Here is a 20495-nt window from a genome sequence, read left to right as displayed (position 1 = left end):
TAACTGAGTCTTCTTACACGGTCATATAATGCAGTTGATAAATGATAAGTGTGGAACTCTTTTGATATTAAACAGGTGGAATTACCTAAAAATATCATTTCAAATATGACGTTTCTGCTGGTTAATTTCGTTGCCTTCAAACTTAAATCAATGATCTATTTGGCTTGTTATCGCCTTCCCATAATAGTTAGCATTAAATTTGGGTTAATAGTTAGAGCATGATATTAAGTTCCCCACCCCTCTTCCGTGGCCCTTATATTTCTCTGTGAAGTTTTAGATGCTTGAATTGTTTTCTTCCATATATATATATATATATATATATATGCTTTCATATAGATGTTACAATTGGCGCAAGAAGCAGATATGTGCTCTCTACGCTGAGACAAACAAAGAATGATGAACAATGTAATCTCAACTCATTTTGTTGCCAAATGTGAATTCTGACATTGCAATCTCAACTTGATGCACAGAGCTGGAGGCATGGATTTCTCCCTCCTGATGATCATCATCTTTAATATTCTCAATTTGTCTACGAGGAGAGGTTGGTATTTCATTAGCCCAGCCTTCATTTTCCGCATTGGATGTCCGACTCTCCTCATTACTATATTGTGGGTAACTGCGTAATAAGTGAACCGGCGAGGTACCATGCAACGGTGTGGCCGGTCTGCTAGAGACAGGGGTGGTGTTTTCCGATAGCCGGCCGTGTTTCACCCGCTTTTTCGCCGTGTTGTGCCAGCTTCTAAGAGCTGTTGCCACATTATCACCAAAGATTATAGGTTTCATTGATGTTCCCATCTGCAAATTTCACCAAATCTCTCAGCACTTTTTATTGTGAAAAAGGAAGACAAGTTTAGTTATAGAGTACCTGTGTGACCAAGGCATAAAGAGGGAGAGTTACATAGCTGCAATGGACCTGTATGATCACCCTGAAACAAGAAACAAAAACTATCAATATATATATGAAAAGAATTAAAATATGCATCTTTAAATGTTCCAGTATTGATTGACCAATGTTTTTTAATATAGATATTTTAGGAAAATCATGTAGCAGAAAAGAAAATGGTCATTGATTAACCTATATATCATCCAAGGTCAAAATCATCTTTTCAATTTTGAATTTTTTTGAACTTATATGATAGCCTGTTTTCTGCCAGTGAAACTCACCCCATGGTCAGCCTTATGGCTATATCTGCAGCATTCTGGTGGAAGCAAGATGGGTAACTAAATTTCCACTGAAAAGTTGACAAGGAAAAGAAAAATATTCAGGATTAGGATTTCAAATTACATATAGAAAAAAAAAAACGAACTGCTTACCCAACTCCAAACGAAGAAAGCAACTTGGAATGCATTCTGAAAAACCACAAATATGAAGGCAAAAATCATTATGGACTTCCAAGTTAAGAGTTTTTACTATTACTCCTTGCATCTTAATTTATATTTATGTGTTAGCAGTTTGAATTTTGAGAGTTAAACTTATTAATTTTAACTATAAATTCGGACATAAAATCTTTTTTATATTTGAAAACTAAATAAAAAGTATTATAAGTCATAATAATTAATAATTCAAAATATTTAAAAGACAGATCATATTCAAAGAAAAAATTAGTGACGAAAGGAGTATTATTTTAAAGTGAAAAATTATGAAAAAATGAAAAGATACCTGAAAGAGCACAAAGTTAATCAAGAAAAGGACAAAGCCAGGTCGGTTGAACCAGAAAAGATGGTCACCTGTCTCCACCACTGGTACACCTCTCACTATGTCTCCCCTCTTTGAAATCCTTACTCCCATTTCTGCTATTATCATTTCAAGTTTTGTGCCAACCAGCAATATTATCTGTATTTAATTTTTCCCAATTATATGTTAGAAAATATATTCTTAGTAACAATTATACTTTCCTCCATAAGAAATGAACGAATTACTTACTACTAACGGGATAAATGGCACCCAAAGGTACGAGTACAATCCTGTCCAGAAAGAGGAAGAAATTTCATTTAGTTTCAATTGGATATGGTTTCTTTAAATAATTCTAATGCACTCTTTCGGCTACAAGCATTTTATGGGTTAATTTCAATGATGGTCATTAACTTTATTCTTTATATAATACTAAAATTATAAAATTATTTTTTATAATAACAAAATCACCAAACTAGTTTTGTAAAAGTAAAGTTACTGAACTATGTTTTAGTTGTCCACACAAAACAAATCACTGAAAATCATCATTTCATTACTTTGTATATGCAACGTGAGAGAATTCTTATTTGCATCCTATATTTTAAAAATATAGTTTAGTAACTTTACTATTGCAAAAACTAATTTTATGATTTTAGTGAGCATAGCCGAAATTAGATGTGTGATAGGGTCAGTTAGATAGTCTTACCATTGGTAGTGGTTAGAAAATATAGTACTGTGAAGAGCCATAATGCTGGACTGCACACAATAAATGAGGTTATATTTAGTAATGACAGTATTGGTAAAAAGTTTCTGAAAAAGTGTTAGAGAAAACAAAAGAGAGAGAGAGAGAGAGAGAGAGAGGATGCATGTACACCTTATTTCCACAACAAATTTGAAGTCTTTTTCAACTGCTCTATTGATGTATATCTGGAAATCAAAATTTTCCTGATTCTGTGGAGTTAAATGTGCCTGGTTTGGACCAAAGTTAATTTAGTACTGAACTGAATTAATTAATGTAATTCAGTTACATATACACAAGTATGGGTGGGGAGGGAAGAATATAATTCTGAAATGCTATACATTATTTGGGATATTGCAAATTAAAGCGACTTACCATCATGAACCCATGTCTAAGGGTTAGATAGTCAACTTTTGCTACTGATGAGAAGAATTGCCTGAAGAAACAAACCTGAAAAATATAATCCAAAACATAACGGTAAGTCACAAAATAAAAATAGAGTTTAAGTTTATTTACACTAATTATATATATCACTTGGAGTATAATATAATTAGCGATAAATCTCCATAAAAGTGATAAAATTAATACTCACATATTCAACCACATTAATATTGTAATAAAATTTTAAACTATCAATGTATATAATTTAAATTGATCTTCAATTTTCACTTTAAAAAAAGCTGAAAGATAGAGAGAGAGGGAGAGGACTGACTATCCAGAGCAGCACTGGAGACTTGCTCCAATAATGCAAGTGCCTACGTCCAAATGACGTCTCCCTTGCAAATCTGAACCTCTCTGGATCTGTAAAAATAATAAAAATCTGAACTCCTCAGGATTTGCAAGAATCAAATAATAATAATAATAATAATAATTCTGTCTTTATATTACATATTTTTATAGAGGGTATCGTAATTAACGCGGCACCAATTGTATGGCTTAAACAATTAATATGACTACTATAGTCACACTGTCAATATTTTTTTTTTAATGTTACAGCTAGCACAGTGATCGTTAGCATCACCTTCTTATTATTATATTATATAGATATATATGACTTGCTCGTATGTCATTGGATGGATCTGCAGATGTCTACAACAAGTCAAAAGAAACTAAAAAATATCTTTATGTGGTCATTATAACATTTTAAAAGGAATCATTAATTTCAAGAGGGACGTGCACACAAGAAAAGGGATATAAATAAATGAACTATATATATGTCGGTCAAGTTTAAAAGAAATTAGGTATGAAAGATGGCGAAAAGTTGCAACTCGCAATACAACTTGCAAATGATTTCCTACACATATTATTTATCCGAATCCAATAGAACTCGAATGTTCACACATATACATTCTAACTTAATTCTTATTTTTCATTTTGTCACTCAATCGTAACCTTATTCCATTTTGATCCTTCAACTCTATTTCTTATGTTTCATTTTAGCATAAAACGCTGAAATCAGTATAAAAAAAATATAGCACATGTGTATACACAAATCTGAAATGTAATAAATATCCAATTAAATGTTGCTCATCCTTGTCAAACGGGTTAATACTAAAATACCCAACCCGGATTTCTTGGTGTCCATGATACTTTTAGTTCAACTTGAAATCCACAAGAACAAATATTCATTCCATTATGAAAAAAATAATTTTCTTTGAGACATGTATTCACTTCAAATTTCAAGCTTATATGAAATAAAGGATGAAAAAACCAGGTGTCAACATTTAATTGGATATTTATTACACCTCAGATTTGTGTATACACACGCTATATTTTTTGTACTGATTTCAGCTTTTGTGTTAAAATAAAATATAAGAAATAGAGTTGGAGGACCAAAATGGAATAAGGTTAGAAATAGAATTTAAAAATAAAAAAACGAAATCAAATTGAATGAGCCGTATATGACCAAATATTTTGGTTAAATGTCACATCAATTTTCAGCCTTGTCTTCTTGTAGCAAAAGTTAAAAAAAGTTTCTAAACCTGTTTTTAATAGGACTTAACTTATAATTCACCAACCATGCACATGGATGCTCATACAATAAGTTAATTTAATAAATTACTATAATTGTCTTCATTTTCATATAATTAATTTATTATTATGAATAGAGTTAAGTGACTTGATAGTAAAAGTTTTTTCAAATTAATTAGAGCCTTTATCTGAAAGGGAGACATATATATATATATATATATATATATATATATATATATATATATATATATAGTAAGGGGCGGGGGAGGGGTGAAGTGTTGAGTTTTCATTAATTCAAATTTAATTAGTATACCAACCGTTGTAGAATTGGTACTCAATTGTTTTTGTTTCTTCCTCCCAGGCCCTCCATTTTCTCATCTGTAGTTTCAAATAGAATAGGATTAATTAATATAATTGACCTTAGAAAATTAGTTGGAAAACTAGAACATCGATCTTCACGTGCATAAAATGAAAAACGAACATATATACCTTTAGCCTGCCTAAAGCAAAAGTTGCTATAGAGTATAATACATGAGCAACTGCCAAGACAAAGATGAAAATATGGAGCTGGTGTATTGCATATGAAGATGCAAATTGGACTTTTCCCTGCATAAAATATTACTTATTTAAGAAAAAAGATAGGAGTAATACTTAAAATCAATATAATATAATTATACCTTTGGTAGACAAGGGTCATCATATTTATTTTTGGCAGCTTCATCAGACTTACAAGGATGCCAAGAATAACCAACACTCTTTGGCACGCATAAGTTAGACACTGGGCTTTGCACCACTGTCAACAGCAGTGATATGAATCCCAACAACATCAGTTCTGTTACGTTAAAATGTGAGTCAGTACATGCATTCAACTATATACGATATACAAATATAAAATTAAGAAAATTCTACTTTAATTTTACCTGCTTTGATCTTTTCAAGTGCTTCATAAAGAGGCTTTTTATGTTTTTTCAACAACCACTGCAAACCAAATAAATGAAGTCTCCATCAACAAAACAAACACATCTCATGCAATACCAATTCATCGATCTAGAAAATTTTCACCCCCTTTTAGGCAGTAATATTAGCAGTAAAATCTGAACAATGAATTAATTAGCAGTCTGATTTTACAAAACTAGCTAGCTAGAATTAAACTCCCAAAAATTAAGTTATTACTACCTACCTCTCCAAGATGATGAATAATTTGTTCAATGAAAATGGAAATAGCCAGCAAGATGAAGCAAACTGCGGCAACTGCCCAAGTCGGAGTTGCCTCCATCGACCGTTCTTTAGCCATCTTCCCAAATTACTTGATATATAGACGAAGAAGAAGCTTTAATAATATTTCAAGTGCTCAAAGATTTTCTTTAAGAAAAATGGTTTTCTTTCTTCTTCTTTTACTATGGTTGAAGGGGGGAGCGAGTAGTTTGATATATGGTAGTGTAGAATATAAGATATGACAAGAAATTGGAGTGCGTAAATATATACTCCAATGGGAAAGAAGAGAGAAAGAGAAAGAGAAATAGAGGAAAGGTCAAACGAACAATGGAGGACCTGATCAAAGTTGCAATTTTCAAAGCTTAAGTCAAATAATGCGTCATAGTGAAGTTATATACTCCGCCGTGATTTTTTTACTCTTTTCTTCTGGTCCAATTTTTTTTTTACATTGTCATTTGAGTAAATAGTATTTGAGTATGTATTATGAGTGTTTATGTAAAGAAATAGTAAAGGTTAATATAATTAATTTCATTATTAATTAATATTAAAAAGTAAACTTTTTAATTTGTGTGAAAGCAGCCAAAAAATCACTTATTGTGAACCGAAAAGAATATCAATTTGTTGAGGGGAGGCAATAATAATGAGCAAATTTTATTAATAGTCATTTGCTAGAAACTAATATCATCCTACCGGCATAAATTATAATATACACTTTATAGCCCAGAACCAATTCTTATGTCTAGCCACTAAAATTAACAAACCCAAACGGTACTTATGGCGCAGTTCACTCATGCCACCATTGAATCCTTTGTAAATTGAATGCAAGTACCCTCGACTCGTAAAGTAAGTATTCTTGCGTGAATTTTCTAGTCCTTTTATCCTAAACCTTTTCCTGATTCTATGGACGATTATATTTATTTTGCCCATCAAGAAGCAAGTTAAAAGCTTGTTTTACAACTCTGATTGGGATAAAATTCTTCCATTCAAGAAGTGCTTTTATTTGATTTATTATTTCTTGATCTTACTGGTTTAGATGATACCGAGGAAGAAGTTGAAAACTTTTTATCAAATTTGCAAGATCTTGAACATTTTAAAGCGTTCATTACAATATTTCTTGTGTTTTTTTTTCTCTAAAAGAAAGAGAATTGTAGTGTATTTAATCTATATGTGTCAATTGTCAAGATGATTTAACCTATGGGAGCGATCCTTTAATTTTGTCGTGGTCATCTTAGAAGTTATACAAAAAATATACAAAATATACTACACTATACAATTTATATACTACTAAATAGACTGTCACTATACAAAAAATATAAAAAATAGATGTCACTATACAATATATATACAAAAAATACTGTCACTATACAAAAAATATACAAAAAAGATATCACTATACAAAATAGACCGTTATTGTATAATTTATATACAAAATAGACTGTCACTATATAAAAATATATAAAATAGACTGTCATTATACAAAAAATATACAAAATAGAATATTACTATACAAAAAATATATAAAATAGACCGTCACTATACAAAATAGATATTTCGGGCTATTAGATGTAATATGTTTGGGCCGAAAGACTATTTCGTATTAATAAAAAATAATATTTGGCTATTAAAATTTTGAATGGCTATAGATGGTCATTTTCTCAATAACAATAATACAGAAAGAGTCGTATATAACACTACTTTAAAGTATAGGGTAGGGTGACTCTGTCATTTAAGTTGAAAAGTATATGCATGGTAGAATAAATGTCTTTAGGCAATCAAAGACCCCACTAATTAAGGTTTTCTTTTGACAATTGACGCGTCTTTTGTATTTTTTTCTGTACCTCGTTAAAATATACACTTGGATGCATGCCATCTTTTAAAATAAATTTATGAGTTTTTGTGTGTTTGCTGATAATTTATATTATAAGATTTTCTCTCATAGTATTGGAAGAGACGGAAGGAAAAAACACAAATAGCACAATGTAATATGTTGTTCACCAAATTAATGAATTTAAGTGGGGTAAATTTCACAAATGATCATAACTATGAATCTTTTTTACCAAAATTATATAACTTTATTTTCTCACACAAAAATCATAAAATTTTTACTAACTCGCACAAAAATCATAGTGAACGAAAAATACAACTTTTCAGTAGTATTTTCTTATTCTACGATTATTTATTTTTTATTTTCAGTCTAATAAATAATAATCCAATTAAAATAGGAATAATCTGACCTACCCGACCCAATACACACATATATAAATTAAAATAATATTAAAAGTGAATTCTTCAAAATATGATACTTCTATCTTTTATTTTCTTTTTCAGATTTTCATTCAAATTGATAGCATTTTTATTTCAAGTGCTCTCTAATTATACTTTTTCTTTTCTTTTCAGAGTCTCATGGATTTCGAACTAAGTATTTTGTGGGGGAAGAATTCCCTTTTAGTATTATATTAATTTACGTATATGGATATTGGGTCAGGTACTGAGGTTGGGTTAGGTCTTTCCTATTCTAAAGGAAAAAATACAAAATTGACCGATCGACCGAAACTAATTGTATTCGCTAGAGCGCGCGCACACACAGACAGATATACTTGAGTTAGATATTTCCTATTCTAAAGGAAAAAATACAAAATTGACCAATCGACCGAAACTAATTGCATTCGCTAGCGCGCGCGCACACACACACACACATATATATTTTTTAGTTGGGTTATTATTTATTAGATTGAAAATAAAAAAAGAAAAAATATGGAATAAGAAAATACTACCGAAAAATTATGTTTTCCGATCACTATCATTTTTGTGTAAGAAAAAATAAAGTTATATGACTTTGGTGAAAAAAGTCATAGTTATATGATTATATGACCATTTGTGATATTTACCCATTTAAGTATGGATGTCTTGTATTTTAGATCCTGAGTTTCCACTATTAGTATTCTATTATTGTTCAAAAAATTACACTGTAAATATTGGAATTTCTACGTGTATATATATATATATATATATATATATATATATATATATATATATATATATATATATACTGAGTTTGGAATTAGTCAATCTGTCACATACTAAGTGAAAATTATAATAGTTTGATATGATATCAGGAACAGATAAATGAAGTGTCATGACCCCAAATTTTCCTTCGTAGGATGTCGTGATGGCACCTAGTTTCTAAGACTAGGTAAGCCTATCAATATGCAGAATAATCAAAATAATAATTAAAAACTTTTAAAATCTCAACCTCTCAGTACATAAAGAAATTCCCAAAACCCGGTGAAATACAAGTCACAAGCTCTAAAGAAGTAGTACGAATATCTTTATACATTAGAGTCTATTGCGAATAGGGAAAATAACATAATAAAGATAGAAGGGGACTCCGAGGTCTGCGGACGCTGACAAATATACCTTGAAGTTTCCGCATTCAGCTAGCTCACTGATACCTGGTCTGATAGGAAGTACCTGGATCTTTGCAAAAAGATATGCAGAAACGTAGTATGAGTACACCACAACGGGACCCAGTAAGTGTCAAGCCTAACCTCGGTAGAGTAGTGACGAGGTCAGGCCTTACTGAAAATAATAAAAGACATAATGAAATGTTTAAGAATATAATAACAATAAATGACAATGGAAATGAATCAAGTAAGTAGTATGTCACCATTAAATTACTTAAAATAAGGGCAAATAATACCTCGCGGAAAGAAACAGAAATTTACAACTTTAAGAAAATCATAACAATAATCAAAGGAAAATGTAGTCATAAAGAAATATCAACAAGGGCACTCCCGAGATACCGCCTCGTAGTCCCAAAATCATAAATAAATTCACAATATCTCATTTCCTTATATCACCACGGGAGCCTTCACAATCAATTTTAAAGAAAATATTTTCCCCGAAATATCATCTCGCGTTTTAGCCACCCTTATCACATCGCACTTCTAGTAGTTCCCCTACTAACCACACGTATCAAGCCACTCTTATCTCACCGTATGCGTTTCAACACCCAGACCTTATACCACCGCATGCGTATCAATATCACAATGTATCACAATTTGCACCTCAAATGCCCAAATATTTCAACTTGCCAAAATAAAGCAATAACAATATTTTTCCACAATAAAGAGCTCACGACTCATGCCAAAATAAATCAACAACAATATTTTCCATAATAAAGAGCTCACGGCTCCATCACAATGAGTACGAAAATCTCACAAAATATTCAGCAAAAATAATATTTCACAAATTTAACACCTTGTCTAAATATCAAATTTTTAAATGTAAAATACTTTATTTTTAATAATATTTAAATTAAGAAATCCACCCTTCAAGTAATGCACGAACAAAAGAAACTAATGTTTCAACTAAACATGTAAAAAATTAGTTGGAAAAATGTCAGGCAAATTTAAGAGTATAAAATAGATCTATAATGATGAATATAACATGATAAAATAATTTAATTAATATGCATAAGTAATCTACACAATTTAGAGACATAATCTCCCATATTTAGCCCGTGTACACACTCGTCACCTCGTGTACACGACTTTCAACACATTATAATTATCACATCAATACCAATCCTAGGAGAAATTTCTCCCACACAAGGTTAGACAAGTCACTTACCTCGACTTGCTCTAATTTAATCTACTAGTATGCCTTTTCCTCGATTATCCAACTTAAATCACCAATTAAATGTTAAAATCACAAATCACACCCCAATTCAAGCTTATTTCAACTTAAGAATTTTTAACTTCTACATTCGATACCGAAACCTATCAAATCAAGTCCGATCGATCTCAAATTTTGCACACAAGTCATAAATGATATAACAGAGCTATGAAAATTTTCGGAACTGGATTTCGACCCGATATAAAAAATTCAACTCCCCGGTCAAACTTCCAAACTTAAATTTCTATTTTAGCCATTTCAAGCCCAATTTAACTACGGACTTTCAAATAAAATTTCGGACATGCTCCTAAGCCCAAAATCACCATACAGAGCTGTTGGAATCATCAAAATTCTATTCCGGGGTTGTTTACATATAGGTCGACATCCAGCCAACCTTTTCAACTTAAGTTTTAAACTTTGAAACTAAATATTCCAATTCATTCTAAAAACCTTACCCGACCCGAAACAATTACCCCCGTAAGTCACATAATAGTTATAAAGTATAAAATGAGCAGTAAATGGGGAAACAAGGCTACACCTTTTAAAACGATTGTCGTTACATCATCCCCCTCTTAAACAAACGTTTGTCCTCGAACGGGTTTAGAATTATACCTGGAGTGTTGAAAAGATGAGGATAACAGCTGCGAATATCATGTTCGATCTCCCAAGTCGCCTCCTCGACCGGATGACCCCTCCACTGTACTTTTACTGAGGCGATGCTCTTCTATCTCAACTTTCTAACCTGTTTGTCCAAAATGGCCACTGGTTCCTCGACATAAGATAGATCCTTGTCCAACTGGACTGAGCTGAAGTCCAACACATGAGATGGATCGCCGTGATATTTCTGGAGCATGGAAAAATGGAACACTGGATGAACTACAGAGAGACTAGGTGGTAGTGCAAGTTTGTAAGCCACCTCTCCAACACTCTCAAGAATTTCAAAAGGTCCGATATACCTGGGGCTCAACTTGCCCTTATTTTCGAACCTCATAACACCCTTCATGGGCGAAACCTGGAGCAAGACTCGTTTACCAACCATGAATGCAACACCACAAACCTTCCGATCCGCATAACTCTTTTGTCTAGATTGAGCTGTACGAAGCCGATCCTGAATCAATTTAACCTTTTCCAAAGCATCCTGAACCAAGTCCGTACCCAATAGTCTAGTTTCGCCCGGCTCAAACCAACCCACTGGAGACCGGTACTGCCTACCATACAAGGCCTCATACGGAGCCATCTGAATGCTCGACTGGTAGCTATTGTTGTAAGCAAACTCCGCAAGTGGCCAGAACTGATCCCAAGCACCCCCAAAATCTATCACACACGCACAAAGCATGTCCTCCAACATCTGGATAGTGCGCTCGGACTGTCCGTCCGTCTGAGAGTGAAATGTTGTACTCAACTCTACCCGAGTACCCAACTCTCGTTGTACGGCTCTCCAGAACTGTGATGTAAAATGCGTACCCCGATCAGAGATGATAGATACTGATACACCACGAAGCCTAACAATCTCGCGAATGTAAACTTGAGCCAGTTGCTCCGAAGAGTAAGTAGTAACTACAGGAATGAAATGAGTTGACTTGGTCAATCTATCCACAATCACCCAAACTGCATCGAACTTCCTCTGAGTCCGCGGGAGCCCAACAACGAAATCCATAGTGATCCGCTCCTATTTCCATTCTGGAATCTCCAATTTCTAAAGCAATTCACCCGATCGTTGATGCTCATATTTCACATGCTGACAATTTAGGCACTGAGCTATATATTCTACTATGTCTTTCTTTATCCGCCTCCACCAATAGTGTTGTCTCAAGTCCTGATACATCTTTGCAGCACCCAGATGAATGGAGTACCGTGAACTGTGATCCTCCTGGAGAATCAACTCACGCAAACCATCTACATTAGGCACACATAGTCTGCCCTGCATTCGTAATACACCGTTATCTCCAAGATTGACTTCCTTAGCATCACCGTGCTGAACTGTGTCCTTAAGGACAAGCAGATGGGGGTCATCATATTGACGCTCTCTGATACGATCATAAAGAGAAGACTGAGAAACCACACAAGTCAAAACTCAGATCGACTCGAAAACATCCAATCTAACAAACTGATTGGCCAAGGCCTGAACATCCAAGGCTAAAGGCCTTTCCCTTCTCGGGATGATAGAGAATGGTGATATCATAATCCTTAAGAAACTCCAACCATCTCCGCTGCCGCAAATTAAGATCCTTATATTTAAACAGATGTTGTAGACTCCGGTGATTGGTGTAGACCTCACAATGAACACTGTACAAATAATGCCGCGAAATCTTCAAGGTATAAACAATAGCTGTTAACTCAATGTCGTGGTCCAGATAATTCTTATCATGTACCTTTAACTGTCTGGACGCATAGGCAATCACCCTACCGTCTTGCATCAACACTGCACCAAGACCGATACGCGATGCATCACAATACACAGTATAAGACCCTGAACTTGTAGGCAACAACAATACTGGGGCTGTAGTCAAAGCTGTCTTGAGCTTTTGGAAGCTCTCCTCACATTCCTCGATCCACCTGAATTGAGCACCCTTCTAGCTCAATTTGGTCATAGGTGCAGCAATAGAAGAGAAACTCTCTACAAATCGGCGATAATACCTGCCAAACCAAGGAAACTCTGGATCTCCGTAGCTGAGGACGGTCTGGACCAACTCTACACTGCTTCAATCTTCTTCGAATCTACCTTTATCCCCTCGCACGAAACTATATGACCCAAAAATTCCACTGAATCAAGCCAGAATTCACACTTTGAAAATTTTTCATATAACTTCTTTTCTCTCAAAGTCTGAAGCACAATCCTCAGGTGCTGCTCATGATCTTTCCGACTCCGAGAATACATCAGAATGTCGTCAATAAACACTATGACGAAAGAATAAAGATGGGGATGAATTACACCATTCATTAAGTGCATAAATGTTGCTGGGGTGTTGGTTAGCTCAAATGACATTACAAGGAACTCGTAATGACCATACCGAGTACTGAAAGCAGTATTCAGGATATCTGGCTCTCAAATCTTCAGCCGGTGATAGACTGAATGCAAGTCAATTTTAGAGAATACCCAGGCACCCTGAAGCTGATCACATAGGTCATCAATACGTGGCAATGGATACATGTTCTTCACTGTAACCTTGTTCAGTTGGAGGTAATTAATACACATCCGTATAGAACCATCCTTCTTCTTCACAGATAAGACAGGAGCACCCCAAGGCGATACAGTGGGCCGAATGAAGCCCTTATCAAGCAATTCCTGTAATTGTTCTTTTAATTCTTTCAACTCTGATGGGGCCATACGATATGGTGGAATAGAAATGGGCTGAGTGCCCGGTATCAAATCAATGCCAAAGTTAATATCCCTATCAGGTGGTATACCCAGAAGATCTGCTGGAAATACACCAGGAAAATCCCTTACTATAGGAACTGACTCCACGGTAGGAGTGTCAACACTAATATCTCTCACATAGACCAGATACGTATCACACCCTTTCTCAACCATTTGCTGAGCTTTAAGAAATGAAACAACCATGCTAGGAACATGATCTAAGGTACCTCTCCACTGTAGCCGCGGTAGACCTGTCATAGCCAACGTCACCGTCTTGGCGTAACAATCAAGAATAGCCTGATAGGGCGACAACCAGTCCATGCTAAAAATAATATCGAAATCCACCATACCGAGCAATAATAAATCAGCTCTGGTCTCAAAACCACTGATAACAATAAAACACGACCGATACACACGGTCCACAATGATAGATTCACCCCACGAATGTAGATACATAAATAGAAAAACTCAAAGAATCACGGAATACGCCCTAATACGGGGCAAATTAAGATGACACATAAGAATGAGTGGAGCCTGGATCAAATAAGACTGATGCATCTCTATGACAGACCAGAATAATACCTGTGATAACAGAATCGGATGCAACAACCTTTGTCCTAGCAGGAAGGGCATAATATCTGGCCTGGCCTCCCCCTCTAGGATGACCTCTACCTGTCTGACCTCCATCTCTAGCTGGCTGTGTAGGTGGAGTAGCAACTGGTGCAGTGATCATGGCGTGAGAAGCCTGAGGGCCCTGTGGAATGGGCTGGGCCTGAGAAATATGTGGAGTTGCACCCCTCCTAAGTCTGGGGTAATCCCTCATGATATGACGAGTGTAACCACACTCAAAATAAGCCCTAGGAGGATGTGGCTGCTAGGACTGGCTCTGGCCTGATCGACTAGACTGCCTGCTAAAGGCACCCCGTACAGGAGGTACAGTAGACACTGGCGGTGCATAATATGGAACCTGAGATCTGGGAGTAGCCGGAATACCGCTGGAAGATGGAAATGCTGAATGAATAGGATGGATCACATAGCCTCTACCATGATGGGCTGTAGCTGGGGCATGGGAATTATTATATGTGCCAGAATCTCGGGGTCTCTTAGTTTCCCTCTCTTTTCTCTCTTCCGAGTCTGCATTCCCTCCAATCTCCTAGCAATTGACACCATATGTTGGTATGTGATGTCTTTCTCCCGTTATCGAGCCATACTGAATCTGATACTAGGGTGGAGCCCCTCAATAAATCAGCGGACCCACTCTCGAACAGTAGCAACCAAGGCTGGTGCATGCCTAGCCAAATCACTGAATCGGACCGCATACTCTGACACGGTCATAGAGCCCTGGCGTAGCTGCTCAAACTCTGTGCGCCATGCATCTTTAAGACTCTGAGGAACATACTCCCTCAAGAACATATCTAAGAATAGAGTCCAAGTGAGTGAAGCTGCCTCAGCCGAACTATCCAACTCATATATCCACCATCACTGGTGGATCGCTCCTCTAAGATGGAATGCTGTGAAAGAAACCCCACTGGAATCCACAATACCCATAGTACAGAGGATACTGTGATATTCCTCAAGAAAACACTGAGCATCCTCTGAAGCTAAACCGTTGAATGTGGGAGGGTGGTACTTCTTGTACCTCTCGAGCCTGAGCTGCTCCCCTTCTGAAACTGCCGCCTTAACCTCGGGCCGAACTAGGACAACTGGCTGTACTGGTATAACTTCTTGGGCATGGTCAACTTGGGCCCGTGGCTCTAGGGTATGGGCAACGGGAGTCTGTGCTCCTCCCCAGTCTGAGATATAGCAGGAGCAAGTGGAATTAGTCGTGCCTGAGCTAGAGTGCCAAACATGCTCAGAAACTGGGTAAGAGTCTCCTGAAGTGCAAGGATAGTAACAGGCGTCTCAGGTGCCTGCTCTCCAACTGGAGTTACTAGTTGCTCTTCTGCAGCAGCTTGTGCAGGTGCTCTGGTTGCACCACGTGGTCTTCCTCGGCCTCTGCCCCGACCCCAGCCTCTTGCGGCTCCAACAGGGGCGCGTGTGTCTGATCATCAGATCTAGTTATGCGTATCCTCATCATCTGTGAGAGAATAGAAAGACAATGGTTTAGAACTTCGAAGTCAACAAATGCGCACGATGAGGAATCAAACAAGTGAATATTTCCTAACAGTTTCATAGCCTCCCGAAGATAAGTACAGACGTCTCCGTACCGATCCGCGAGACTCTACTCTTGTGACTCATAACACCTCTGAACCTAGAGCTCCGATACCAACTCGTCACGATCCCAAATTTACCTCCGTAGGATGTCGTGATGGCACCTAGTCTCTAAGACTATGTAAGCCTATCAATATGCAAAATAATCAAAATAACAATTAAAAACTTTTAAAATCTCAACCTCTCAGTACATAAAGAAATTCCCAAAACCCGGTGAAATATAAGTCACAAGCTCTAAAGAAGTAGTACGAATATCTTTATACATTAGAGTCTATTGTGAAGAGGAAAAATAACATAATAAGGATAGAAGGGGACTCCGAGGTCTGCGGACGCTGGTAGATATACCTTGAAGTCTCCGCGTTCAGCTAGCTCACTGATACCTGATATGATAGGAAGTACCTGGATCTGCACAAAAAGATGTGCAGAAGCGTAGTATGAGTACACCACAGCGGTACCCAGTAAGTGTCAAGCCTAACCTCGGTAGAGTAGTGACGAGGTCAGGCTAGGCCCTACTGAAAATAATAAAAGACATGGTGAAATGTTTAACAATATAATAACAATAAATGATAATGGAAATAAATCAAATAAGTAGAATGTCACCATTAAATTATACATAAAAAGGGCAAATAATACCTCGCAGAAAGAAACAGAAATTTACAACTTTAAGAAAATCACAACAATAATCAAAGGCAAATGCAGTCACAAAGAAATATCAACAAGGGCACTCTCAAGGTACCGAATCGTAGTCCCAAAATCATAAATAAATTCACAATATATCATTTCCTTATATCACCGTGGGAGCCTTCACAATCAATTTTAAAGAAAATATTTTCCTCGAAATAACATCCCGCGTTTTAGCCACCCTTATCACATCGCATGACTTCTAGTAGTTCCCCTACTAGCCACGTGTATCAAGTCACCCTTATCTCACCGCATGCGTTTCAACACCCAGACCTTATGCCACCACATGCGTATCAATATCACAATATATCACAATTTGCGCCTCAAATGCCCAAATATTTCAACTTGCCAAAATAAAGCAATAACAATATTTTTCCACAATAAAGATCTCACGGCTCGTTCTAAAATAAATCAACAACAATATTTTTCATAATAAAGAGCTCACGGCTCCATCACAATGAGTACGAAAATCTCACAAAATATTCAGCAAAAATAATATTTCACAAATTTAATACCTTGTCTAAATATCAAATTTTTAAATGTAAAATACTTCATTTTTAATAATATTTAAATTAAAAAATCCATCCTTCAAGTAATGCACAAAACAAAAGAAACTAATGTTTCAACTAAACATGTAAAAAATTAGTAGGAAAAATGTCTGGCAAATTTAAGAGTATAAAATAGATCAATGATGATAAATATAATATGATAAAATAATTTAATTAATATGCATCAGTAATCTACACAATTAAGAGACATAATCTCCCACATTTAGCCATGTATACACTCGTCACCTCGTGTACACGACTTTCAACACATTATAATTATCACATCAATACCAATCACAAGAGAGATTTCTCCCACACAAGGTTAGACAAGTCACTTACCTCGACTTGCTCTAATTTAATCCACTAGTAGGCGTTTTCCTCGAATATCCAACTCTGAATGGCTCGAATCTAGCCAAAATAATTCGATACAGTCAACAAAAATTATAGGAATCAATTTCATAAGAAAATACTATATTTTTCAATTCGAAATTAACTCAAAAATTATCTGTGGGGCCCACGTCTCGGAACCCGACAAAAGTTATAAAATATGAACGCCCATTCAACCACGAGTTCAACCATACGAATTTTACTAAAATCCGACATTAACTCGCCTCAAATCTTCAAATCTATCCAAGAGAGTTTTCAAATTTTTCCAACTTAAATCATCAATTAAATGTTAAAATCACAAATCACACCCCAATTCAATCTTAGTGAAACTTAAGAATTTTCAACTCCTACATTCGATGCCGAAACCTATTAAATTAAGTCCAATTGAGCTCAAATTTTGCACACAAGTCATAAATGACATAACAGAGTTATGAAAATTTTCGGAACTGAATTCCGACCCGATATCAAAAAGTCAACTCCCCGGTCAAACTTGCAAACTTAAATTTCCATTTTAGCCATTTCAAGTCCAATTTAACTACAGACTTCCAAATAAAATTCCGGACACGCTCCTAAGTCCAAAATCACCATACGAAACTGTTGGAATCATCAAAATTCTATTTCGGGGTCGTTTACACATACGTTGACATCCAATCAACCTTTTCAGCTTAAGTTTTAAACTTTGGAACTAAGTGTTCCAATTCATTCTAAAAATAGTTATAAAGTACATAATGAGCAGTAAATGGGAAAGCGAGACTACAACTTTTAAAACGACTGATCGGGTCGTTACATGAAGAGGAGTATATATAGCATCAATTAAGGTTGTACATGGACCGAGTTGGTTCGGTTTTTATTAAAATCAAATCAAACCAACTATATCGGTCTGGATTGGTTCGATTTTGTCGGATATTTTGGATTTTTCAATTTTTTTGTTACATGGATAATATGTCAATCTTACTATGTTAAATTTTTGATAGGTAAATATATGTTTAATTAAAATTTAAAAAATGACAAACATATGATCTATTAAAATATTCTTATGGGAGAATTTTCTTAGTAACACATGATAGTTATTTTTTAGTTGCCTGACAATAAATTTTCGTTGATGTAGACTTTCAAAGTAAACGGAATTAAATAATTAAATATAAAAAATAATACGATACCTAAATAATTATGTATGTTCTATTTAATTTTTAATTATCGAAATACCAATTCAAATTCGAAAAAGATATAAGAATCTAATAGATCTTGACATATGAACATGAAAAAATAAAGAACTTGACGCATTTCGATAACATTTGATAAGAATTTGATCATACAATACATTATTTAAAGTTAATAAAAATGGAGCATTTTATATTCTATTAAATATTACATCCCATAAGAGAATTCCAAATATTTCTAGACATTTTTGAAAGAAAATTCTATATAAAGTCTTAAAAATATATATAAAAATTATATATTTATATGTTGGTTTGGTTCGATTTTTTTTATTCAATACCAAACTAAATCAAACCAAACATCATCGGGTTTTTTAATCAATTTGATTTGACTTTTCGGTTTGGTGCGATTTTCCGTTTTGATTTGTACTTTGTACACCCTTAGCACTAATAATTGGATGTATAGTTTGTATATACATGTATCACATGGTAAAAACGTATCACCACTTAGTGCTTATGCTAACATAATAAATACATGACACATGTCTTCGCATATATTTTTATCACTAAATTATAAGTAATTAATTAATATATATTTCCATTTTAAATTTTAATTTAACCATGACAAATAGTATGGTTTTAATATAAACCGCACGTGAATGCAATTTTTCACATGTATCACACTTACTGTCATGTTTATGCCGCAGTATTTCTTTTATCTGATATTTTCAAGTTCTTTTTGAAGCAGACTTTTTCCCCCCAAACATTTTGAAGCAGACTGTGTTGTAGATTGTGGACGGAAATGAACACAAGAGGAGAAATAGAAAAAGAATTTAAATGCTCTTTGGAAAAAGAGTACTCCGTAATTGTCTATAAAATGAAGCTGTAGCAAAGAAAAAGAAGAAAACAAAACAAAGGTTGACTTTAGGTAGCGTGCAACGAACAAAATTTGGAAATGGCATTTGACACTATATGGAAATTGACCAAATAAATTGTACAACAAAGAAAAACACAAAAATTGTTGGAAAGAAAAAAAATGACACAGTTACAGTTATTTTACCTCCACTAGTTTTTAATTATTGCACCTTAACTCCTTATGATATTGGAATGAGTTAACAATCTTCCTGTACATTAGATAAGTTGTACATCTTTATTTTTTATTATTTTTCAGTTTCTCCATTGCATATGAGATGGGGAAAGGGGAAGAAGAAAGGATATTCTACAAATACCAGCTATAACCAAACCTATGTTGATATCTTGATTAATACTTAGTTTTTTGCAACTGGCTAGACAAAATTGGGCAGGATAAATAATGTTTTTTTCTCCTTTCTCCCCTTCTCTTTAGGCCTTTTGTTTTCTTTCATTTTGAAAAATAATGAGTTTAGTCGACGAATTATTGTATTTTAATTTTAGTCCCTATGTTATTCCGGTCTGATCCACTGATCTTATATGACCTTCAAAATATTAGAGTGCAACTCTGATCCACTAATTAACCAAAAAATTGACATTAACTGTTGAAACAAAAAATAAACTAGATTCATCTTAAGTACATGAATTTTCTTAGTTCATGTATTAGAAAATTAATGCTAAGATGTATGTGTGATTTTATTCATGAATTATGGAAAAGAAAATTGTCTAGCATTAAATTATGATATATACATGTGCTAGATTAGGTACATGTTAAAATAGTACCTATAAACATATGTAGTTTGACCATGTAATTTTATGCAGGCAAGTTGAGTGAAATAACAGTAGCAACATTGTTTCTCTAACCTCTCATACCTACTTACCAAATTCCTCCCTCCTCCTTGTTGTTTGAACCAATGTTTCATATATTGAATTTGATGATACTAAACTAACATAAGTTTTAATCAAATAA

At 34.7% G+C, this 20495-nt stretch overlaps 1 protein-coding gene across 1 annotated transcript; it reads right to left on the bottom strand.

The window, feature by feature from the left end:
- Positions 1 to 304: 304 nt before the first annotated feature.
- Positions 305 to 5961, bottom strand: LOC104092168 (MLO-like protein 6). The gene is made up of 15 exons (XM_009597698.4): positions 5563 to 5961; positions 5303 to 5360; positions 5060 to 5214; positions 4872 to 4988; positions 4700 to 4760; positions 3124 to 3212; positions 2787 to 2861; positions 2547 to 2641; positions 2379 to 2428; positions 1925 to 1965; positions 1661 to 1834; positions 1315 to 1350; positions 1165 to 1232; positions 866 to 926; positions 305 to 795 (listed from the first exon to the last, which is right to left on the bottom strand). Exons 1-15 carry the CDS (start codon positions 5674 to 5676, stop codon positions 412 to 414), a joined length of 1578 nt encoding a protein of 525 aa, XP_009595993.1. The 5' UTR covers positions 5677 to 5961; the 3' UTR covers positions 305 to 411.
- Positions 5962 to 20495: the final 14534 nt, after the last annotated feature.

This window comes from Nicotiana tomentosiformis, chromosome 5 (genome assembly GCF_000390325.3).
Source record: "Nicotiana tomentosiformis chromosome 5, ASM39032v3, whole genome shotgun sequence".
NCBI classification, from domain to species: Eukaryota; Viridiplantae; Streptophyta; class Magnoliopsida; order Solanales; family Solanaceae; genus Nicotiana; species Nicotiana tomentosiformis.
Note: the sequence above shows the minus strand (reverse complement) of the source record. Positions and strands in the feature narration are given on the sequence as shown.